Source organism: Artemia franciscana, chromosome 14 (assembly GCF_032884065.1).
Source record: "Artemia franciscana chromosome 14, ASM3288406v1, whole genome shotgun sequence".
NCBI classification, from domain to species: domain Eukaryota; kingdom Metazoa; phylum Arthropoda; class Branchiopoda; order Anostraca; family Artemiidae; genus Artemia; species Artemia franciscana.
Window position 1 is genome coordinate 25,678,399 of NC_088876.1, and position 25,892 is coordinate 25,704,290.

Below are 25,892 nucleotides of genomic sequence, written 5' to 3' on the forward strand. Positions count from 1 at the left end.
GACACAAAAACAAAACACACAAATAAGAAGATCAAATAATTTGATTTTCCATCATCAATGGTGAATAATCAAAATTTTAGCAAACAATCTTTAATATTTACTTTTTTAAATTTAGTTGAGATTTTTGGGATGGATCAAACAGAATTTTATCATTCAGCTTATTATTGTTAGCAATAAAGGGTATTCGGTACCTCATCGAAAACCTTGACCTTTCAGAACTTACAAAAGGAATTCGGTACATCCCAGACCTCCGACAATCCGAACGAGGAAGTAAAATTAACACAGATTTGTCACAGGAATAATTTTTAGACTTTTGGATTTGAAAAATGCCATATGGAAGTATTTAATGCTCGTTTATCATTTAAATCTAACAAATTTAAGAAGAGGAATAATGTTTTAGTTTCCGAAACATTTTCAAGTTTTGAAGGTCGATGTAAGAAACTTCTAAGTATTCTTATTGCCCTATTTTGTAGTACCTGTAAGGGTTTTATGTGCTTCCAAAATGTATTAAGATATATGACTGAGCAGTAATTCAAATAAGAAGTAATTAGAGAGTGGTAAACCATTTTTAAAATGGTAAAAGGAAAAATATTCTTCACACGATACATCGACCCAATATTTTGAGCAAGTTTTAATCTTAAATACTCAATATGATTATGAAATGACAAAAGGGGATCAAGAAAAACTCCTAAATAACGATATGATTGGACCCTACAAATTTTTTGGTCACCAACCTGAAGCTCCTGACAAGAAATCTCTCGAGTGGCACGTTTTGAACGACCAAAAACCATAAAATTAGTTTTTGTAAAATTTGGTACTAGATTACTGGAAACAAACCATCGATTTACTGAGGTAACACTTATAGTCAGATTTTCGATCAATATCGATGAATCCCTAGCTTTAATTGTTATAGCTGTATCATCTGCAAATAAAATTACATGGCTAATATCTCCTGCAAACCTCGTGGAAGATCGTTAATATAAATCAAAAATAAAAGTCGACCTAATACTGAGCCTTGGGGGGACACCAATATCAATAAGACTTTTTAGATTATTCATTTTTCCACCGGCATCTACTGTGTTTTTGCGTCCGTACAGGTATGACTTAATAATTCGTAATCCTTTCCCTCTTATGCCGGAATTTATGATTTTGTTAAGAAGAATTTCATGATTTAAAGTGTCAAATGCTTTTTTTATATCATAGAAAACAGTAGCCACAAGGAAATCATCATCTAAACAATCATTTATTTCTAATGAAAGAGCTACAACTGCGTGTTCTGTCGCACGGTTTGCTCTAGATCCAAATTGATAAAGAAATTTGGTAAAGAAATTTTTTTTATCTTAATAGCTAGAAATCCTTTCTTTTAAAATCTTTCCAAACACTTTAGATAATGGCGATAAAATTGGTTTTGCTACTTTAGGCACTTCCAGGTAAGCTAGGACGATAAAATTTGGCGGGCTTATCAGGGACAGGACCAGATTAAATTAGAAATAGTCATTTTCCCGATTTGACCATCTGATGGGGGAGTGAGGGGCCCGTTAATTTGGAAAAAAATAGAAAAATTGAAGTATTTTTAACTTAAGAACGGTTGATCAGATCTTAATGAAATTTGATGTTTGAAAGGATATCGTGTCTCAGAGCTGTTATTTTAAATCCCGACCGGATCTGGTAACATTGGGGGGGGGGATTTGGGAGGGGGAAACCTAAAATCTTGGAAAACACTTAGAGTGGAGGGATCGGGATGAAACTTGTGGGAAAAATAAACAAAAGTCGCAGATAAATGATTGACATAACCGGAACGGATCCACTCTCTTTGGAGTAGTTGGGGGGGGGGGGGGGGGTAATTCTGAAAAATTAGAAAAATGAGGTATTTTTAATTTACGAACGGGTGATCGGATCTCAATGAAATTTTATATTTAGAAAGATATCGTGTCTCAGAGCTCTTATTTTAAATTCCGACCGGATCTGGTGATATTGGTGGGAGAGTTGGGAGGGGGAAACCTAAAATCTTGGAAAACACTTAGAGTGGACGGATTGGGATGAAACTTGATGAAAAAATACGCCCAAGTCCTAGATACATGACTGACATATCTGGAACGCATCCGGTCTCTTTAGGGTAGTTGGGGGGGGGGGGGGGGTAATTCTGAAAAATTAGAAAAATGAGGTATATTTAACTTACGAACGGGTGATCGAAACTCAATGAAATTTGATATTTAGAAGGATATCATGTCTCAGAGCTCTTATTTTAAATCTTGACCGGATCTGGTACCATTGGGGGGGGAGTTGGGAGGGGAAACCTAAGATCTTGGAAAACACTTAGAGTGGAGGGATCGGGATGAAAATAGGTGTGAAAAATAAAACAAGTCCTAGATACATGATTGAAATAACCCGAACGGATCCGCTCTCTTTGGGGTAGTTGGGGGGGGGGGGGGGTAATTCTAAAAAATTAGAAAAAATGAGGTACTTTTAACTTACGCACGGGTGATCGGATCTCAATGAAATTGATATTTAGAAGGATATCGTGTCTCAAAGCTTTTATTTTAAATCCCGACTGGATCTGGTGGGAGTTTTGGGTGGGGGAACCTAAAGTCATGGAAAACGCTTAGATTGGAGGGATCAGGATGAAACTTGGTGGGAAAAATAAGCAGAAGTCTTAGTTACTTGATTTACATAATTGGAACGGATCCGCTCTATAGGAGGGGGGGGGGGGGTTAATACTGAAAAATTAGAAAAAATGACGTATTGAAAAATGACGGGAAAATGAGGCTACTATTGAGCCTGGTCGCTCCTTACTACAGTTCGTTACCATGAACTTTCTGAAAAGGTGTAACGCCGTGTAATTTAAAGGGCGAAACTGAAATTTCAGAGGGGATACGATTTATGAGATAGGGTGGGGATCTTAGAGAACAAATTGGTATCGTTATGGATTTAGAAGGGATTACTCCCATATCCATCTCCGAGGCGTCTCGCGAACACTTATTAAGGAAAATCATAGGGTTGCTTATTAAATTTCTATAGCAGGTTTCAATGATCGTTAAAAATTTTCATCCCTCTATGAATTCCTTATCCATGTTATTAACAATAACTACAAAAAAAGAAGGCTCGTATCTTGGAACACCAAGGTACAGTATTCCATTGTCGGTAAAAAAAAAAAAAAAGATCGTAATAATGATTTAGATATTTAACTAATTGTGATCTATTTGACTAGAACGAGGCAACCCATTTCAAAATTAAAGGATTAGTATTGAATACAGTTACAAGTTTTAAACATCAAACGCTATTTGAAGACTAACGGAAGCAAAGCCAAGTATTAGGCTTTCCAAGAGTGTTTTCAATGACGTTGATGAGATAAACAAGGTTGAAGTTGATTGAGGTTCCTGAATTGCCTCAGCTCAATAAAAGGTGGGATCTGCTCCTTTGGCCTATCTGCAAGGAATCTTTCATATCTTTTCGAGAATACAGGATTGAGAAACATAGGGTAAGCGAATTCAAAACCAGGTTTTTATCCTTATTTTTTAATCCCGCTTTCATATTTGTAGAAATTTCCCAGACTCGGTATTCTCACTGGAAGGACAGACAAGAGCATTCAAAAGAAATCACCGATAGCACAAAACAAGGAGAAAACAAGAATATTCAGAGGGCTGACACTTTTTTTCTTAGTTTCCCGATTTTCTTTCAACCTTCAAAGGAGAAATAAAGGGTATTAAACGGGGAGTATCGTCAGTTGGTTATTGATAGGACAATGGCGATCCTTAGCTATTATAATTTTGATGTGGCCAGCTAAATTCTCATTATGACTAAACTTGTTTTCATTTCAGACTTATACGAAACCTATGCACAGAGCTACCAGTAGGTTGATGCTCAAAAACTCGATGAGACAATATTCTGTACCAGAAAGGGATAATGAGTATTCTGAACCATCACAAAATGTATCATCGTCTTCGCACTGTTTTTCTTGTCATAGAAAAGCTAATTATCCGTCAAGACTTCCAACATCAGGAAGTGAAGCGAGTTTATGTGATTCTAGTCCTTCAGAAGATCGAAATGGTAAGTTTTTTCAATGTTTTTTTTCATGTTTGAATTACAAAACTGGTGAATGTATATCAACAATTTGGTGGAGTCATGTTCCGAAAAATGGGGGGTCGACATTATGCACAATTTTAAATGGCGTAAAGAATAAGGTCAGTTATAAGAAAATATTAAAAAATTTAATATAAAGTTCGCAGACGAATAATTCCACTTGTTTCGATTTTTTTTTTGTTGTTGGGGCGAAAACAAAAGAAACGTAAAAAGATAAGTGAACTCTATTGTCTGTACAGGAAAATGTAATAAAAATCATGAAATGCTTAGTTTAGGGTAGGGGGAGTATAGGTGTCCAATGACCCGCTCTTCCACAAGCTACTACTACTACTACTACCATCAACTCACTGCAGCACCAAGTCACTTAAAGCCAACACGGCTGTGCCGCAGTTCTCCTCCGTCCCAATCTTTCCGAAACGTTATTCTTTACAACTCCCCAGAGTTTCTGATTTCTTTCCATCTCAAGATTCTTTCCAGCCCACTTGGGACAGAGTTTCCTCCTAGAGGTATGACCAAAAGGATTTTTTTGGCAATCTATCACGCATCATCTACAAAACATATCCTAGCCATTTCAACCGTTCTCCCATTATAGCCCTAATGAGTGGGATATATAGACATTTTTCGTACAACTTTCTTTTTGAGGTCAGATGGTACCCAAAATTATTCGTAGACAATGCCTCTGGAAAACATCTAACAAATCTTCTTCTGTCTCCCGAAAGGCCCTCGGTTCAGAACCCTGGACCACTGTTGTCGCTGTAGGTTTTAATATTCTAATATTGATTTGCTGACGCATCGTCCTATTCTTCAAAGCTTTTTATATCTTTACTGCATTTACAATCTTTTCTAATAATACCACTTAGATAAGCATAAATTTGATTAAATATAAAAACGTTTATTTTTTAACTGCAAATTAGGAGCATCTTTGAAATTTAAAACCGAAACAAATTGCTTCGTAAACGAGGGGGCTGTCTTCGTGATCAATCCCTCGCTCGTCACGCAAAAGTATTTTAGTTTTTTTTTAAGAAAAAGCTTCTTATTCCAAGTTGGTGGCTCTCGTGTTTCAGCAGTTGTTATCAAAGAATTGGAACAAAAAATGGAACTTCAGCGCAAAAAGCGAGGGATTGAGGAATAGGGAGAACCCTCAAATACGCACCAATTTCTGTTCGTATTAAGATTCAATGAAAGCCCTTACTTTCATTACAAAAAATTCTTTTTTTTATTTAATTTCTTGCCGTTTTAAAATCATGCCCAGGCCAAACAAAGATATGTAATGGAGGAAAAATACAGTTTGACCCCGGGGACACTGCAACATAATTTTTTTACACTAAAATGTTCAGAAAAATCAACTTAATCACATACAAAAATCCCTCCGAATCCCCCTTGCACAACTACCTGAGACCCCCCCCCCCTTGAACGGGGGAAATAAGTGGGGAAATCAGAATTTCTATTTGGACGTATATTTGGGTTTAAGTGGACGTCGTCTATCAAATCAAGCATGGCAAATCCTAATCCAACATTAGAAATCAATTTCCGTACCCCAGGATAAATTTTCACCTTCACGGAATGGTGGGGGGGGGGTAAAGTACGCAGGTCATTATTTGCTGAATTCCTGTGGCTAAAGGATCATTTTATATCAAATACAGTACCGTATTGCCAGATATGAGATGAAAAAGCAGGTTTTTTTTACTATTTACCTTGTTACCACCTCTAAGGGGCCTGTAATATGAGGGGTTACTAAGTATAAAATCTTGAAAAACTACTTCTTTAATCGAGATCAAAACTTCAGATCAATCAGTTATAAAAGGAACGTTTAGAATTGAGGTAAGTTAATCACAAGAATATTTTGATTTTAAAGCACAACCTAAAGCTAATTCTTCTTCCTGCTCGTCTTCGCTGTCATCCTCATCCTGTCTTGCTGCAGCGTTATCACATAACGCCTCTTTACACTTCCCGCAGGCAAAGCTGCAGGGCAAAGCGTTCCGACGGCAGCTGCATCTGAGTGAATCGCACCCGCTAGTGCAATGGCACCACACTATCTTCAGCAGGTTCTCCGGTACCGGTGAAGCATCCGTCATTATGGGAAGATACATATTCCGTGACGAAGAGAGGTGCCAATCCCACTTTTCGGGCTTTAGCGAATCGGACACGTCTTGCCACTTCATTATTTGCAAATAGTACCTGTAAAAGTGGTACTTTGCGGCATCCAAAGTCGGCGGAAGCCACTCTGCCTGAACGAAAGCATTTGCACTTGCAATCCGCATTGTAAATACTCGCACCCAAATATCCTTCAGGGTCTTCTTATTGCTTTTCCCTTTGTAGAGGAAAGCTTTTCTCCAGTTTCGGCAATCTCCTGGTGGTTGGATCCTTGTGTCATGAAGGCCTTGCAAGCATCTTTAGAAAACCCATCTTTAAGTGACAAGGAAACCACTGCTGATGTCCCTACGCCGTGAAGTCTAGATGTTGTATCGCAGCCAGACATTGCGTGGCAAATGAGTAGATTTTCTGCTGCTTCGGTTCCTAGTTCGCTCTTGATCCTTTTTATGTCGTACGATCGTTGGTTATTTCCATGTGTGTCTGTCTGCATAAAGATATCACATGCATCAAGCTTGGCATGGTACAGCAGAAGGACTAATAGGTCGGTATCATTCCCAATCAAAGTGGTCGACGAAGTTTCAGCGCAACTGACTGCAGTTTGTACAACTAAGACATCGGCATCATCCTGAGCGTGTAGAAATTTGCATCCTGAGTTCGCCAGCCTCTCAGCAAGTAGGTTGATGAAGCGTTGTTTGTTTTTGTGATTTCTCAGAAATTTCTCCTTACTTTTGACAATCTTCATGTTAGGAGAGAATTGAATCGTTAGACACGACAAGCCTTTGGTTCTCTTTAGTTGTGTGCAGTTTTTCTTCGTCGGTGTATCAGCGTAAGAGTCCGAAACAACCGCTGCCTGGCCAAAATGTCCTGTGACATAATCTACGTAAGATCCTGCCACTTCAGAGCATGCAGATCCGACAGTTCATGTAGTTTTGTGGACTAGCCAGCCACCGTCCAAGACTGTCTATGACATTGGTAATGTCATTGGACCATCGAGCCCCTCAATTTTCATCAGTGCATTTGTTGGAGAGGCTTTGTCGGCTGTCCTCATCACCTCGAACGAACTAAAGAGCGATGGTGGAAAACTACAGAGCTCGAACGACAGAACCTCGTTCTAGTCAGAACCACTAGTGCTACCCACTGCGGTTAGACGTTGGAAGATTGGACCTGGGTCGACCATTACCCTCTCGCTATCTATCACCACGGATGACTTCTCAGCCGTAGTTACAGCTTTCTCCTTCTTCCTGAAAACATATTTGTCAATGTCTTTCGCTTCCATATCCTTCAGAATGGTTTCTCCTACAGATTTGGCATCATCTGCGTTTACAGATGATGGAGGGCAGACACCAGTAACCACGCTCAACAGCTGTGAGTCCTGCCTGAAGGGTTCTAGGGGCTCAATGTATCGAACTATCTTTTCGATGTCCGCCAGATCTCTAGCTCTCCTCGAATATATCGCTTCTGCGTGATTTTCAACAGTCAACTGCACGAGGTCAGTCAGGTTCTGCATGCGTTCGTTAACGAAAACCAAAGTAGGCAAAGCAGATGTCCAAATTGTCTGCTGCAATTCAGTCATGCCTCTACCTCTCGTCAGACCGCCACTCGTTTTCATACTTCTCATTAACGTCTCTTTAATCACCAAATCAAGGGAAAGTGCCGCTCAGTAGTTGTCAGTTCTTCAGATGAACAGGTACTCCTGTAACATTCTGTAATGCTCTGGGTTGTCTTTCCTCAACTGAAACATGGACTGCACGAACAACCAAGAAGACTTCGGGTAAAGATTGTGTCCGGAAACAGCAAAGTAAGGAAGCATTTCCAACAACGACTGAAGATAAATCTCAAGGTTGCCACTTCGTTCAGCTCTCAGGTTCTTTCTCAGGATTCCAAGTAGGTCCAGATACTGAAACCAAAGACGGGCAGTTCTGGACTCAGACAATCGTTCTTTTACACTTTGAACTATTTCAGAGATAAGCTCTGCTGCCTCCGACATCTGCGCTTCGTCGATGGTATCTCCTTCAAGGAGCGACTCGTACACCTTTTTTGCCTTTTCAGGGCGTTCTGGTAGCATGTCATTGCCATCAAACGCTCTGCCATCCACTTCTGATGATAAAACGTTCGCATAAAGGGCTACCTCCAACAGACCATGGCCTTGCACAGCACGAGGGACAGCTGTTCCTTGTAAGGTACTACGCACAGTGTTACGCACTACGCACAGTGGTGCGTATACTTGACTTAGGATTTCCAAAAGTCCCGAGTCAGCCATAAGGAAACCAATGGCTCCTAGGAAACTCATGCGTGTGTGAAATCCCCCTAGGACAATAATAGCATTTCTTAAAGCACTTATTGCAGGCTCTGCATCGACGATACACTTCACCTTCTAGTAAAGCGGTCGGTCAAAGGTAATGACTAGAGTTTTTTCAGCTCGACTAGCGCGCTTGCTGGTATGCAAAGTGTAGAATAAACAGGAGATATCGCTTGGGTTGTGATCAATCATTGGCGAAAAACAAATATTCGAATTTCACGGATAAGGTAGCTTTTGGTGTATTGACCACATAAAGGCTGACCAGCTCATTTATGAGCTTTTGAAAAAGTCAGAGATGCGCCAGAGCGTTTCAAATTCCCATTCATTGTCATGAGTGTTACCACTCTTGTTCAAGCAAACAAAAGTCCTTGGTTGCGACTTAGCGGGTTTTCGGTAGGTTTAGAACGGCACGGTGGCGATTGACTTCATCTCATCTCCACTTACTTCTTTTCTTGGCACTGAAAGCTCCATTGCCGGCAACTCAGGTATAAACATTCTAATAAGTCTCATTCCATGAAACGTATTCTGCTGCAAAGCCAGTCCTATTTGTTAAGGAGACATTAAACCTCGTGGTCTGCATGCCTGCATTATAGTATGTCTGATAGAAGATATTAGACGAGGCGTGTTGACCCATATCGACGAAAGCAGTAGACAAAGAGATGGGCACACAAAGTTCAAACACTTCTGTACTCACGATATTTCGTTAAGAAATTCGTAAGAATCCTTCCTTGTCGTAATGGATTTGATTTCACTTCTTATTATCTTTCCAACGACTTTGATGAGCTGATCTCTTTCTCCGTTTTCACTATCTGCTTTTTCCTCTTGGTGAAATTCTCGTAATACCCTGTCAACCGTATCTCTAAATGTTACGAGTGTCTCTTTCCCATTTGAATCGAACACAACCGCTTGTTCGCCATACTCACTGACTAGCAAATCCTTGGCTTGACGAAAGCTGTAGGCCAAACTATCACAGTCAGTTTCAGAGAGAATATGAGCCATCTTTCTGAAAATGATCGTCAGAGGTACAGGTTCTTTACTGTTGACATAGCACCGACGAGCATCTTCTTGAGCGGCTTTCCTTGCACTATCGCACGGTCTTCCCTTCGTTTCTTTGGTGGAGGGACGTCACTCACTTCTTCTTGACCACAGAATTTTGTAGAATCTCTTTTCCTGTCCTGAAGTTCACTGAACATATTTGATGATAAACGGCAGCATGCAGGTCAGAAGCCTTTGATTTTATCCGACCAAACACTATCATGGCCCACAGATCGTTACTACTCTTGCACATTTCACTAATCGTGTACTCGAAGCTATGAGTTCATACTGTATAAGCTTCAGCGAATTCACGACTTGTGCTCTTGCATAATTTCACTGCCTGACCACAGAATAGGCAGTTCTTTGAAAAATCAAAGTGTGAAGCTGAAAATCTGATCGGGGGGCTGCAACCGGTTCTTTCGGCTCAAGTTTCCTTTGGGCGTTCCTTTGTCTGTCGATCAGACGTCTGTCGCAGAGGTTATGACGACATGCAGTGTGGACTTCATTTCCATTTCCAGCTATGCTACTAGCTCTTTCGCCACAGCTATGCTACTAGCTCTTTCTTTGCTTGCGTTATTCACGGTATCGGCTCCTTTCTCGGATAATATGGCAGTATTTTCACCGAGTTCGATGCTGCTTTGGCAAATCGGGAAGACCATGTTCTCTTCATTGACTCTTTAAAAAAAGGACTGATTATTTCATACAACTTCTTTGTTCGGTCAATCTAGGCACAATCCAATCGGAATTCAACCCATCGCCACCTAGAAGAACAAATTTAGCTTAAATGATGCACAGCAGATGGCATTGCAGAAATGAAGTTGAAAAGCAGAAATGAATATCCGCTCTTTTCCAAAATTAGAAGCATAATCCTAAACACTATCTCACTAAATTCTTCTAATCAACGCTCGCGGATCCCAGTTTATTATTTTCCCTTTTCTTTGCGAAAGTAAATAAAACGATACAAACCTCGTATGTAGCCTTGAACACGCCAATCATCTAGCAAGTACTATGGTAGATAGCTGCAGTGACTAGATCACCTAAAGAATGACACTAAGGAATGGAAACCGAAAACTGTAGGGGGAGTCTGGAATGCTGGTTTGAAATTAAACTGTTCGAAACTCATATTCTAAAGCGCCATTCCTAGCTTGATAGGAAATGGTGAATCAACCGACAAATGATTAAAATAACTAGCTCACGTAGGTCAACTTTCACAGCTGATTTAGGTAAGATTAGGTATTTGACCACGTAAAATCAAGTTTTTAACTTCATTTTCGAATTCACCGCCATTAATTCCACAGGAAACGGCCAAATAATGCACCAACCTCTTAATTTCAAGCTTTGCCCCCCCCCACCCTTTAAGGGTGGAAATAGGCATTAGGGTACGGTAAAAAGGAGAATCTGAATTCAGATTTGGATTTGGCTTGTTTGATTTGATAGGAAACGACTATTTAAACTCAAAAATACTTATGAACACAAAAGTTGGATTTTCCCCCTCATTTTTCCCCTTCAAGGGCAAACTTGGGATACTGGTGCAAGGGGAATTTGGGGGGATTATATTATGCGATTAAGCTGGTTTTTTGAACATTTTGGTGTAAAAGAAAATTATGTTGCAATTTCTTGAGGTTTGACCATTTTTATTCCGTATCTTTCTTCCACTAATGGTCTAGGCTACCCGTGTCATAAACCCTACTTCCAATTTTCTTCTGTTGAATGGTAATTCTCGAAAATTGTAAATTGACTGGTAAAGTTTATTTTTTTCAGTTTTTCTGCTTAAGAATCAAAATTCTCGATTATACCTAAATTTAAATAAAATTTGAATATCTAGTCGAACTCGTCAATGGACGGTAATTTCGTTGGACAAGTCCTTAATAATACGTTTACTACATAGTTTTGGATGGAGTGAAAGAGCTAGCGTATTATTGTTTATATGGAGGGATGTTCTGCGTGAATTTTGATCCTCTACATGGTTGTCTCCATCGCGATTTCTGGATAGGGTTCTCTAAAGTTAAACACATTGTGCATATATCTTTAAATACATTGAAACATTGTGTATAAAAGGGGAAGAGAAATATATTTAATTCGCTGAAAAAGCTCCTAGTAGCATTTGACTTTCCCCTCTCCCAAGTAATTTCCTGGCAAGTCTCACCATGCCCTACCTTTTTTTTCCACCTCTGTTCCGTTAGGTATGTTAATGTCGCATTTTATAATACATAGAATAAGATTACCGCAATGGGACGGGCACTATTATCTCCCCTCCCCAAATAAAACCGAGAATAAAGGCATATACTGAATTTTTTCTGTGAATCTAGAGTGATTAGATATCAAGTCCCCCCTTCTCCAAAGCTCATTCTATATTTACCAGAAAGCTCAGTTATAAGTAGAATATTAGAGCATTAAAATACACTGTACGCCCTGAAAAGGTGATAGACCCCCTTTTTCAAAATAACCTAGGAATGTGTGCGCCACAATGCGTGAATATTTCTTCTGCAACCAAGAAGCTCAGTATGTAGTTTTTTTCGATACTTTTAAATTGATTGGCTTTCTCAGTATTTTCAGTCAACAGCAACTTGGTCCTCTTTGGGAGAGAACCATAGTTAGGTGCCCACAAAAATTCCAGAAAACATCACTTTCCCATGGGATAATAATTTTGATCACTTAAAATGGGCACTAGAACTTTCAGTGAACCCTTGTTGAAATGTTCAAATGAGGCTTCTTCAATCTTTTATGGCCATTGGTTGGTGATCACCCTCGAAGAGAAAAATAATCAGTGATCTTCCTTCTGGTAAAAAAACAAAAAATTCCAAACGCTTGCAGATAGCAGCTTAAAACTTCTACAGTAGGATTCTACAACATGCTTAATCTGATAATATGATATTCATTAATATCACCTGACTTTAGGGGGTGTTTCTCCCTCTTTGGAAAATCAGCTCAATTTTTTCTGGCTCTTAGATTTTGATTGGTAGCATTAAATAAGGAATCTTATATATTTGAAATCAGCATAAAAAGCCAATTCTTTCGATCTAATAAGTGCTATCAAATTTCTTTTTATAGACTTTTGGTTGCCAATGGACCAAGCGAACCATTATTAACAGTTCACTATCACAGACTGTTGGATCGTTCTTTTCGTTACGCAACATCTCTTCGTCACGTTCTCATTTATTCCTAGTTCAAACAGCTTGGTCATCTGAACATTTTACACCCTTTTTTGCCCCTTGAACTCTAAGAAACACCAAATTCATTCATTTTTATAAGGCGCATCATGGCCTGTATTGTCAATATTTTAGCATTTATTGGCTGAGAAGACTGCAATACAAGCATATTATATACCCCATTGCTTTTACATACCATATTTTATCCCTTAATTTACTCCTTTTAGGGTCCTGTAGGATAAATCACACAACCATGTCCAACCTTGCATATTACGTCCTTGTAGCATCAATGGTGTAACGTTTGCAGCATGTGGAGATTACAAATTTAGCGTGTTACATACCCCAATGTTCCTAAGCACCATTCTCATTTACTTTTACTCTTTTTACAAACAAATATGATCAATCAAAATATGATATCCTATATTAGACGTCATGATCCCAATAGGATCAATTTTTAATGTTTTACGATAAAAAATTGGAGCACCAGCTTCACTGGCGGATCCAGCGGGCCCAGCTCCCCACGAAAGATTTTTTCTGGGGCCCTCTTCCTGCTTTTTATTTTTTTTCACTCTTTTACTTCGAATTAATTTGTCAATTTGGTCAATTATTAGGACAGTTGTCACATTGCCTCCCCCCCCCCAAAAGATTTTGCTCATTGGTGCCCTTCGAACATTGAGCCTCCCCCAAGATTTTGCCTTAGATCTGCCCCTGACTAGCGTAATACTTACCTTATTATTTTTACATACCTTAGTTCTAGCCCCCAGATTTTACCCCCTTCCACTCCATAATTAAGGAAAATCAGGAGGGAAGGTGGCGGGACGGTATTTTCACTAAAAAAAATCTTTTTTGGTATTTCCATTTCCAGATTGAAAAAGTGACAAATTTTCCTGTCTAGATTTAAAAATAAAACATTCCCTTCCCCCAGATTATACCAAAAATTACAGATCTGATTCTCCTTTATACAAAAAATATAAGTTGACCATGAAAACAAGAAGACATGTGATAGAAGAGTGGCCAGGTAAGAGTAGATATAGGTTAGATATTTTCCATGTGGATTGTTAGGCCAGAAGACTTACTAGAGGAAGAACGAGCCTGAGAGCTGGCCGATTACAGGAGAAGAGAGCGGGGGGGGGGGGGGGGGGATAAATTTATCATTGGTTCACCATTTCACATATTTGGCATAATCTTAGATCAAATTTAGCCCAGTGGTATGTATTATTGAAAATACCATAAGCGTTTGTGAAAGTCCTCGTTTTTCTACAACGAATACTAATTACACTAGAGTACATCCATCTTTGAACTATTGATTTTACTTGTTCTTCCAATATCCTTTGCCTGGTTCGAAAGTTTTTGACCAGTTTTCAACACTCAATTTATAAATCTCTGTTTATTTTCTATCCTTTTTGGAACTTCAATTAGTTCAGATGCAAAGACTGCATGCATAGCCTTACTTGTTTACATTTTTTCTCCTTTTAAATTACCTTGAAAATTAAATTTCCACATTGAGTTTTAAGCTGCAGTTCTTTGGAAAAGTGTTTTCGCCTGTACATTTTTTTTTCTTCTGATAAACTTTAGGCAAAGTGTGATCTCTGGGAGTTTGTTAGAGAAAAAGAGGGGGGAAGGGTACACTACGATAGCACCTGAAATAAGACTGTTTGGCTTTCCAAGCCAAGGAATATACACCTTCATACTTTCTCTTTAGAACTGTATTTTCCTTATGGATAGACATAGATTCTTGTTCAGCAAAATCTAAACTATATTGGACAATCACCAGTTTTCATTCTTTGATTATGTGTTTGCTTTATCAATTAAGTAATGTAGAAAATATTTTGACTGCTTAAACACAACCTAAATGTCAACCTACTATCAACAAAATTGAGTTAAATAGAAGCTAAAAGGTAAATTATTCAGGATTTTGTTCTGAGGAGGGGTATATTTATCGAGGGGGATTTACCAAAAAACTTTATAAACGCATCAAAAATATGTTTATATGTATTTCTTAACGTTTTTACGAGCCGGGAAAAAAAATTAGAATGGAGGGCTCAACCCCCTCCCCTGGAAACAGGTTTGTCTTCCATATATTTATTTAGGAGCCTCATTTTGTTTGTGCATAATCAGGCTGTGCAGATTTTCTGAGCAGATATATTGAACCAATATTAAAGTAGGGTCACCTCTCCTTTCCTTAGACAGTTACGAGCCGTTGTGTTAAGATTTACGGTCATGATTTTGATGTATATTTACATGTTTACATAGTAGCTGTTCTGAAATTTTGGCAAAGTGCCAGGAATCTGCTTCTCTTCAGTTTTTACATTTTCTGCCTATACCACTGCCTATACCAGCTGCAGAAATTCAAAGATGTTGTGTGAAATTTTTTAATGACAAAACGAGCAAAAGTTGATGCAAACAGGAGTTTGGCTACTTCCCTTTCTCTAACCGTGGCAGTTTTAAAGCCTAACGTGTAATCTACATTTCGTTGAAAACTAAAATATTTTGGACACTGTGCTTTAAACATTATAAGATGCTATTATAAATTATTTTTCAAAGCATGGATGAAAACTAAGTACCGAAATAAGTCATTGTAATAAACAATATGACTGGATAGAACTAATGAAAATTATATATTTAATATATAATAATATTAATTCCTGAGAATCTCAGCAATTCAAGATTTTGTTTCACTGTATTATGGTCCAGTATTATAAATGTTAAAAGAATGTTGAACACACATTTTCCTTATATTGTTTGTTTAGATGTGTTTTAATGTATTGTAATATATTTAAGTTCAATTGACCAAAAAGCTCTATAGAAAGACATTATATCGGTATTTTAGTGCTCTTTTTATTTTGTGAAAACACCAAGAGCGCTTTTCATCAAAACTAATATTCTTTACTTACTTTAGAAACCGATGGCCCAACACCATATTCGAGTGCTGAAATGTTAGCCCAGAAATCTCAAAGTAACAGGACAAACCTTCATTATGACAGAATGGAATCATCATCGAGTAATTTAACAGAAGATCTTACAAGCAGACTGAATCAACGATTTACACACGGAATAACGAGGGCTAACAGTGAAAAACAGTTAAGGCGACCTCTTTTGAGGTCATTGAGTTTGGCAAGAGGATGTGGCTCCGGACCTCCAGCTTCAAACAGGTAGAAACTGAATTGCGCTGTTTTCCTATCTGTATTTCTTTCATCCAGTTTCATTAATTTATGGATATTTGGATACGGGGATTCAAAAGAAGCTTTGTGGTATATATACATATATATATATATATATATATATATATATATATATATATATATATATATATATATATATATAAATATATATATATATATATATATATATATATATATATATATATATATATATATATATATATATATATATATATATATACACATATATATATATATGTATATGCATATGTATATATATATATATATGTATATATGTATATATATATATATAAATATATATATATATATATATATATATATATATATATATATATATATATATATATATATATATATACATATATATACATATATATACATATATATATATATATATATATATATATACATATATATATATATATATATATATATATATATAATATATATATATATATATATATATATATATATATATATATATATATATATATGTATGTATATATTTATGTATATATACAAGATATATACCAAGGTAGTTATTTCTCCCCGTATTTCCCAGTGTTGAAGCTCTGCATACTCAGTCAGCCCCTCCTTCATATTTTAACGATGAGACTTTTAATTTGCAGCCTTTGTATACAGTGTAATATTGAATTCTTTGCTTCGCTGTAAGCTGGCATTGAATCTGAAATTAAAAATGTTCGAAGTCGTATTTATCACCTTGAGGCTTTTCTGCTAGCTAATACAAACCTATAATTAAAACCTATGCTAGCCTATAATTAAATCTATAGCCTTAATCAAACCTATAGTCTATAATTTAAAAATATAATTAAGCTGATCTAAAATCTATATGTTCAAATTAAACGGGAAAATCAAATTACAGATTTTTCTTGCAAACCTGGTTTTAAATGACATTCATTATTGGTTTTATGTTCAAAGTGTCAACATCAAAATTTGATATTGTATGGACATGAAAGGGAGTCTCATTTGATCCGTGAAAAGGTGAACATAAAACAGCCTGAGGATAAACCTATTTTCATTGTATACTCCATAAGTGTTATAGCTTACATTAGCTTGTAAATTTGATTGTATTTTATGCTCCTTGATTTATTTTGAAGATGAACAATTAAAACATTATTTAATTCCAAGAAATTATAAGAAGATTTTTTCCCGAATAATATTCTGAAATATTTTTTACGCGTCGTATCGCTACTACATACACACAAAACTTGTATATAGCCTTTGGCTCTGTCCAAAGTATAAAGAGACCTATAACCCTTCCTACATCTAGATTATAAATGTTGGAATTGGATGTGAGGAAAATTGCATATGCGTGAAGAAAACAGTATTTTCAAATTACTTAATTATCATAAAGATGCAATTATAGACCAAAGAATTTCTGGCGGTAAAAGATATGTTCTATTTATTCTAGTAAACTGGAAGAAAATTCTTCACTGCTTGGAAGAAAAAGTGAAAGGCTCTCTGAGATTTTAAATTTACAACAAGAAATCATTGCTCTAAAATCCAAGCCGTCTTCTTTTTCTTTCTCTTCTGCTCCAGGTCATTCCACTCCCACTTATGCCATCAAAGTGAAAGGCCCAGAAAAACATACGGTGATCCTTGAACCCATCAAATTCTGCCAAAATCAAAGTACTGTTAATAAGAATATCGCCCAGAGCGAGTTAAAGAAAATAGTCCAAGATTTAGGCAAAAAGACAAATGATAACGTTTATAATTCTCTGTCAAAAATGCTACTTCTGGAAGAAATAGAAAAGTAACATTGGAACTTCCATCTCAAGAAGATGCACAAAGTGCAATCACATTTTTTTGTGAAAAATCAGAGCTGGCGAACTATACCCCTAAATACTCAACCAAAAAAAATGCTAGAATGATTGTTAAAAATATTCCTTGGACGAATGGAAAAGAACACCTACGAGAGTCCTTTTTAATCCAAATTTAGACTTGTCAGGGCTAGAAGTTAAGGGAGAAGCATTCAAAAGTGATAATTATTTACAAAGGAGAAAATAAAACCCTTGCTGCTGTTAAAATCTCCCCAAAGATCCGTAAATGTGTGAAAAACCAACTTGGTCTGAAATTAGGGTTCATGTTGCACGAATAATAGATTCATGTTGAATCTATTTCAACATGACATAACACTATTCATGTTATAATAGAATAATAGGGTTCATGTTGCACGAATAATAAATTATATTATATACGATGTTATATTATATACGATTATATTATATTGATGAATAATAGATATATATTATATACATGTTGCACGAATAGGTAAAGATTATATTTACCTATTAAGATGCAATAAAGGCTGTTTGTGCGGACACAAAACCAGGGATTGCAAAGGAGTTACCCTTTGTCTGTATTGCACTGGAGAACATGCATATGTGTCAGACACATCTTCGTGGCCCTCTTGCCGACCATGTCAGTCAAAAGGACTTACAGGAACCGGACATTCCTCGTACGACATAAATAAATGCCCTACCGCAAGAAAAATAAAGGATTTAATGCAAAGTCATACTGAATATTCTTATGAATAATTTTCATTCAAAGAGTGGTTTAAACTTCCTTCAAGTCAACTTTCAACATTCTTATAGTGCAATGGTAACATTAGAAAAGACCCTAGATGATTATAAACCAGATATGGTACTTCTACAAAACCCTATTTGAGTAAATCCGGAAATATTTCGTACATAGCGTCAGATATTACATATTATTTTTTTTTTCTAAATTTGACCCTGATAAGAGGTTTTACTGTGCAGTAATATTAGTTAAGTGGAATAAAAGCTAATATTCATCATGAAGATTCTAAAACTGAGCTGAACAATTACAGTGTCCTCTTTATATTACCCTCCATCAGTGATTTCCTTAGCTTACCAGTTGAATATCTTAGACAAAATATATCTCGCTTAGTTGTAGGTGGTGATTTTAATGCTAGAAGCCCATTATGGTCCCAAAGAACTGCTAAAGACATTCGTGGTGAACAATTAGAGGATTTTCTTATGAAATTAATTAATAAAATTCATTAAATTTGATTTTTTGAATTAAAATGGAATAATTGTGGGCATCAAGTCATGGCTAATTGTAGAAAAAGCCAAGACATATAGTCCAATTGAGTGAAAAGAAAGGCCCGGCATTAATTCCCCTCCTTCATTGCCGGTTCAGTCTCAAATATAGACCATGTCTAATGCAAACCATACGTGAGTGGCACAGTGAGCATGCTAATGGGAAGTCACTCCACCGACCATATCCCAATTGAAGCGTGGGGTAATGTGTCTATCCCAAATGCCAAAAGTAATTCACAGTGGCATGAAATAAAAGATTGGTCAAAAACCGACTTTCCGCTTTATTGGTTAGTGATTGACACGATGCTTCAGATGATCAGCGTGCCATTTAGTTTACTACAAACCAACGTGCCAAAGAATATCCAGGAAACTAAAATAAAGGCTAACGCCTTCTGCGCTGGAATCCCCCAGGCACTACAAACCACAGAGAAGGCTGCTACTCCTGTTAGGAATATTCGTAAAGGTACTAAAATCCAGGAGTTCTCGAAGAATTAAGAGCTAGTGAAATAATGTCAGGATGCTAAGTTCTGGTTCTCAGTGTGGAGAGAAAGTGGTCGTCTTAAATTCAGTGCGTTGAATTGTCTCCATGTACACAGAAAACGTAAGTTTGAGAAAGCCGTCATCATGGCTGCATCGCACGAATGTAAAAAATGACGATAAAGAGAGAATAATTAATGATCCAAGTCGTTCATGGACATACCACACGAAAGATCGCCCAAACACGCCTAAGTTCATCCTTGGTGATCCGAATGACCGGCGAGCTTACTTTAAGAGCGAATTTTGTGCCCCTAATCCCAGTTTAGCTAGACATTGACAGTACAATTTGAATCTGTGCTATCAAACTTGAGTTTTCCGGACTACACCGTATCTGTTTTGAATATAACCGCAAATACCTTTAGGCTAAAGAAGAAAAAATCGCGCGGAGTTGACGGTTTGTGTGCACTTTTCCTTGTGAATGGTACTCGTCTTTTGTATGAAATGTTAACATTATTCTACCAGATTATATTCGTAGTTGGTTTTGCACCCAATGTTTTCTATAAAGGGCAACTTACGCCCATCCTGAAAAAAGGGAAGCCAGCTTACATATGCTCTTCTTATCGCCCAATTACTGTGTCACTAGTTTAATGCAAGCTTCTAGAAATGCTTCTATTGTCAAATATTTGACGCTGTTGCCAAATGTCAAACCACCAGTTTGACTTTACGTAGGGCTCAGTTGCGCTGATGCTCTGTTCGCCCTTGCTGCTATTTTGTCTGATTCTGAGGCAACGGGTGATCCCTAGTTATTGGCTCTTTTGATGTTAACCTGACTTTTGACTTGTCGGTGCACATGTAGATGCTTCTGGAAGCGTATAAACAAGGGCTAAATTTGTATATTGGAAGAGCATTATATTACATGTACAATAGCCTTAGAGTGCAAATGAAAATGCCCTCAAATCCAGTTGAATCCGCTGCTGTACCGTTCCGTAAAGGAGTCAGTCAAGGTTCGGTTGTATCTCCGAGTTAGTACAACAATAATGTTCTGCCGGTGCAAGCCCAAGTAGCTACGTCTTGTGTTTCAAAAACGATTAATGTTTCGTTGATGATATGTGCTGACGATTTGCTTAATTTGAACAGGTCCGCTGATCGACTATCGAAAAATTTTCGTGTGTTGAATATAGAATACAATAGTGTAGGTTTGTCGTTTAATGTGTCAAAATTGGCCGTCTTGTTTTTCAATTCGGTGCACTGCGAAGACGAAATTTCTTTTGGCGATTCAGTTGTGAAACCATCAGAGAGTATTTATTACCTTGGTTTACTCATCGGTCGAAGCCTCCACCCCAAAGGGACGCTGCTTGTGCGCCACATAGAACTGAAAATCCAGATTTTGTACGGGTCAGTTTTTGGTAACAGACATCGGTTCTGCCGTAAATATCTTGTGTCGCTGTATAATGCCTTAGCCCTTCAACATATACTGTATATAGCACCTTTTTGGAAATATCTGTCGTGCGCTCAGAGTGCAAAACTAAGAGTTCTGTTTTTTCGATTCGCGAAGCTCCTTCTGAGAATTCTTCCATGGATGAATAACTTCTATATCATGCGTAATTATGGTATATCCGATCCAACAGTCTGTGTTAACTGTGTCGCCGAGAATTCTCTGGAAAAAGCTAAGGGAAGAGCGAACCCGTGGTTAACCATCCTGTGCCAGTAGTTTTTCCAATAAACATGATGTGTAAATACGTTTGGTGATGTTCCCGAGTGTGACTTTTTCTTTTCTTTTTCTTGTTATACTCCGTTTTAATTGCCGTGAATTCTAGGGCAAAAAAATTCCTTACTTACTTACTTAATATAGATTCTAGACATTTTATCCAACTCAGATTTTTTAATATTCTTGAATTCACCCTTTAAATTTTACAGGGAAGTGCAGCATGGTAACGAATCCCTTGTAGTTCATAGAAATACGGCGATTGCTCCAGAACTAACGTCTTACGAACATCAAACGGATATAGAGAAAAATATTCTTAAGCGGAAAGAAGCAACATGGGATCTATTCCAAACTAAACTCGGTTTTCTACAGGAGCATTTGATGGTTCTTAAAAATGTAAATATTCTTGAATTCTAACAGAAAACAAAAAATCAGAATTTTCTAACCTTTTGTTCTGTTTTTTTTTATTTAGTACGGATTTCACAGAAAAGAATTTTGAAACTTGGTCATTTTTTCCCTACTACATAGTAGAAACACGCTTACATTCAATGAAGACACTGAGATATTAAAAGGTCTTATTAGAGTTTTGCGTAAAGGTCATCGCGCAGTTTTATTAGAGTATGTTTTGGGGGCAGTTTGATATTGTTTTTGTTTATTTCTTTCGAGAAAATCAACGAGGTTACGGTCAAGGCAGAGGTGCCTTTAGGTTTTCCCAGCGCTTGAGGTAATTTCAGTTTTTGCCCTCACCCTTCTAACAGGATTAGTTCGCTTATGTTTCATGGAATAAAACTAAATAGCGCCCAAATAGATGTTATAACCAGGTACAACTTTTACCCTTTGTACAACTTTCTGTGGAACTCGGTCGATAGGAGTGATTTTTAAGGAGGAAACACAATTTCGTTAAAACAGCCAAAAGACAGATGAGCTGTGCTAAAAGAATCAAAACTTTCCAAATAACCAAAATATTGTTTTTGGGGTTAAGATCGAGAGAAAACATTAACGGAGAGAAAGAAAGTGAACATTAAAATTATTGAGTTTTAAAAATTGTAATAGTAAGTTTTGAATAATCCTTAGGAAAGATATTCTGATTCTAATCCACATAATCTATTTTTGATGACGCATAATTAGACCAACTTTAAGACAAAATTTCCACTTTATGATAAATTAATAATAGAAAAGCATCCTGAAAAGGTAAAAATTGACAAGGTACATTCCAAACTAAACTCTATTGTCCACAAGAACAATTACTTGTCTGGTAATTGTGAGTTTTTACAGTTACTGGCAAATCCAGGGGACTTTGCCCCCCAAGATTTTTCTGGTGCCCTCTTTTCCTGTTTTTTTTTTAGTTTTTTTCGTTTTTTAACTCTTTTAAGAACAGTTCGGTCAATTATTGGTACTTTTATCACATATCCCCCCCCAAAAAAATTGCTCATTGGCCCCCTTGTCACAATGGGCCTCCGCCAAGATTTTGCTCTAGATCCGTCCCTATTTACAGTTATTGTATTTAGTCTGATGTTTGAACGAAAACTCTTTTTTCTTCAAATTGCTTAAGTTCTGCATAAATAATAGAACCAGTTTTTCTGATCTATAAACCTAAGACAGGAAAAAACTAGAGAATATAGGGGAAAATCTGGAGCCTTAAAGATAGACCCAAAAAATGTCATGTGAGATTACCCATGCTGCAAATAATAACGACCCTGCTCCCATCTAAAAACTACGAAATTTGCTATTATCATAAATATTTTTAGGTGTTTTAGCAAAATTCGAAACAATGTTCATAATTTACCACTGTTTCATAATTTGAAAATTACCACATTTATGGTTGATAAGTATAGAACAGAAAAAAAAACTCAGAAGCAAAGTTACTGCATAGGATAGATGAAAATATGAATATATTTTAAATACTTTGAAGTCGTTAAACTTATAGGAAAATAATTAATTCTCATATGAGTAGGCATTAATTGAGGTTAAAGGCCTACACATGGCACTGTCGTCAGAAGAAGAGGGTTTGAAACAGGTGCAACCGAGATGAAGATATACCTGAAGAAAATAAACAGTCTTATATCCAATATAGAAACATAGGTACTCGTGTTGCTATAGAATATCAAAACTTGGTGTTTTTTTCTTTCCTTGAGATCTCAAAAACTGTCGTACCGACTGATCAAGTTTTTTCCCCTACACCTCTGGGAAAAAAAATTATATGTACATAAATTATGGAGAACTTGCAATTTAATTGACGGCTGCACTGATCAAAGCTACTAAATGAAACTGTACAAAGTAAGAGAAAGATAGTTAAGGATAACTTCCTCATAACTGCTACTAAAAAGTGGCCTCAATTTCTGTCGTGATTTATCTCAGTAGTCTTGAAAACAATCAACAATTAGTAAAGTGTCGTAACTGGAAACAATCTTGTTGATTTCTGAGCGCTCTCTCAAATTAAATACTTATGCATTGGTTAAATAAGGTGTCTTCGCAATCATAAATGTTTTAATAGGGAAAAAAATAAGTTTTTTCTTTTTCATTTTGTTCTATCTTTACTATTGTGCCTAATTTAACATGGACAGCTCTTTATGGACTCCGCTCAGCAGTTCTTCTTCAATTTATATTTTAATAGTTACATTAATAATACCGCCATTTCAAATTACTTCACTTAACATTAAAAAAAAAACATGTATTGGTTGAACTGATCGGAAAAAATTACTCTTATTACTCTACATACAATATTGGAAGAAAAAGAAAAGACACGTGGATTCTCGAGGGACCTTTGCTCCCATGGATACATATACTACGATATAAAATTCGAGGAAAAAGAGAGGAAAATGCCTCGCTCCTCAACGCCTCGCTCTTTACGGTTAAGCTTTTGATTGTTTTAAAAAGTAGAGTTATGAGAAAGAGTCAAACTTTAGCGTAAAGAGTGGGGCGTTGAGGAGGGGACAACCCCTTTCATATAGGGAATAATTTCTGTTCGTTTTAAATTTTAATGTTGCTCCTTACTTGCAGTTAAAAAAAATTCCTTTTTTTTATTTAATTACAATAAATAACCGAGTCAAACTCGAAACGAGAAGAAATTAACATGATTAGGCTTACAACCCCTATGCCTTCTCAAGGCCAGAACATAAGTTTTACTTTACTGAAAAATACAAATGAATGTACATTGTCAGTTTAATATACGTATGCTTATATTTATTCATTAAAATCTCATTAATTTTTGATTAATTAAAGTTATAACAGTGAAAATATTTAAATTATTTTCAGTAAGTGCAAATTTGTTCTGATCTTCAAGTTATGCTCATGTCCGGAATATTCAAAGACGCTAAACGAAATTGCTATCATTAAATTTTGATTCGATTTGTTGAGAAAATGATGGGCGTAGAGGGTGCTAGCTGGCTGCTCTCAAATCACTTTTGACTCTTAAAATGGCACTATAACTTTCAATTTCAAATAAGCCCCAGTTGAAGCTAATACAAACAGCCATTCCTTAAAAACCTTATATACCCCCACGGCATAACTCAAAACCGTTGCACCAGGACTCTTGGGGGTTATGTTAATCCTAGAGGCATTGTTATATGTTTTCTGGATTATTTTGAGCAAAATCTCACATTTTAAATCAAATGCGTTTGGTGAAAAGAAGGATAGTCGGGGAGGGGGAGCTAGTTGCCCTCCATCACTTTTGACTGTTAAGAGTGAATTATAACTTTTAATCCTCAACTAGATGAGACTCTTCTAAAGTTTATACAACCATCCCTTCCATAAAAACCTTGAATGCCCCTGGGGCATAACATACAACCCTTGCCCCCAGGCTCTGTTTTGTCTTGTTTTGTTTTTTTTACCACAAAAGCCTTATTATATGGTCCTTGGACTATTTCTAATGAAATTGTCATCTTAAAATTTATGTTGGATGCATTCCGGGACGTTACAATGTGTTTGTGTGTGTTTGAGGGGGGGGGGGGGGTGTAGCTACACTTCAAAAACTCTGAATCTTCAAAATAGCACTAGAACATCTGATTACTGATCCAATGAGGCTTCTTGAAGTTTATACGATCGCTCTTTGTATATAAAACTTTATATGCCTCCAGGGCACAACTTACAACCCTTGCCCTGAGGGCTTTTAGGGGGGGGGGGTTCATCCTCAAAGCCAAAATTTCTTGACTTTTAAAATACATTCAACAAAATGGCTGTCTTAAAATTTTGATTCGACGTTTTGGGGAAATTTTGGACGTGGGAGGAGGTTAGTTGTCCTTTAATTACTTTTGACTATTCAAAAGGGTACTAGCCTTTTTAATTTCCAGTCGGATGAGATATTTTTGAAGTTTCTACAACGACTCGTTCGATCCAAAGCGCCCTGGTCTAAAACCAAAAAAAAAATAATAACAATAAATAATTGTGCATTGTGCCAACATCGCTATTTACTTAGGCAGCGCTATTGCGCTGCCTATGATGGTGCTTTCTTTCTCAGATACTTTAAGAGACAGTTACTGAATAGTATGTTTGTTGCTTAGATCGTTTGTACCATGCTTAGAAAACTTTTTTTCAGAATGCTAAGTCATTGAAACTTAGACATCTTATTTACCCACTCAAGGACACTCGTTATCTTTAAGTTTTCCAGTATAATATTCTTAATTTTTCTTTTTTTTTAATAGGATTAAAAGGTCGGTTTGTCCGTCTAACATGTTTTTTGGTGTACGTTCCTAGTATTTCTTTTTCTCAGTTCCTTTCAATCTCTTTTTGTCTTGCACAAATTTCAACAGTACGTTTCCATCTTCATCTACTTCCTTCTTTAGCCCATTC

The 25,892-nt window shown here is 36.7% G+C and overlaps 1 protein-coding gene across 1 annotated transcript in view; it reads left to right on the top strand.

Moving 5' to 3' along the window:
* Positions 1-661: 661 nt before the first annotated feature.
* LOC136035761 (uncharacterized) overlaps positions 662-25,892 on the top strand; it is a 45,649-nt gene continuing 20,418 nt past the window's right edge. The window contains exons 1-4 of the mRNA XM_065717730.1: positions 662-769; positions 3,819-4,047; positions 15,557-15,809; positions 21,317-21,500. Of these exons, the coding sequence (XP_065573802.1) occupies positions 662-769; positions 3,819-4,047; positions 15,557-15,809; positions 21,317-21,500 (774 nt within the window). The remainder of the gene's footprint in view (positions 770-3,818; positions 4,048-15,556; positions 15,810-21,316; positions 21,501-25,892) is intronic.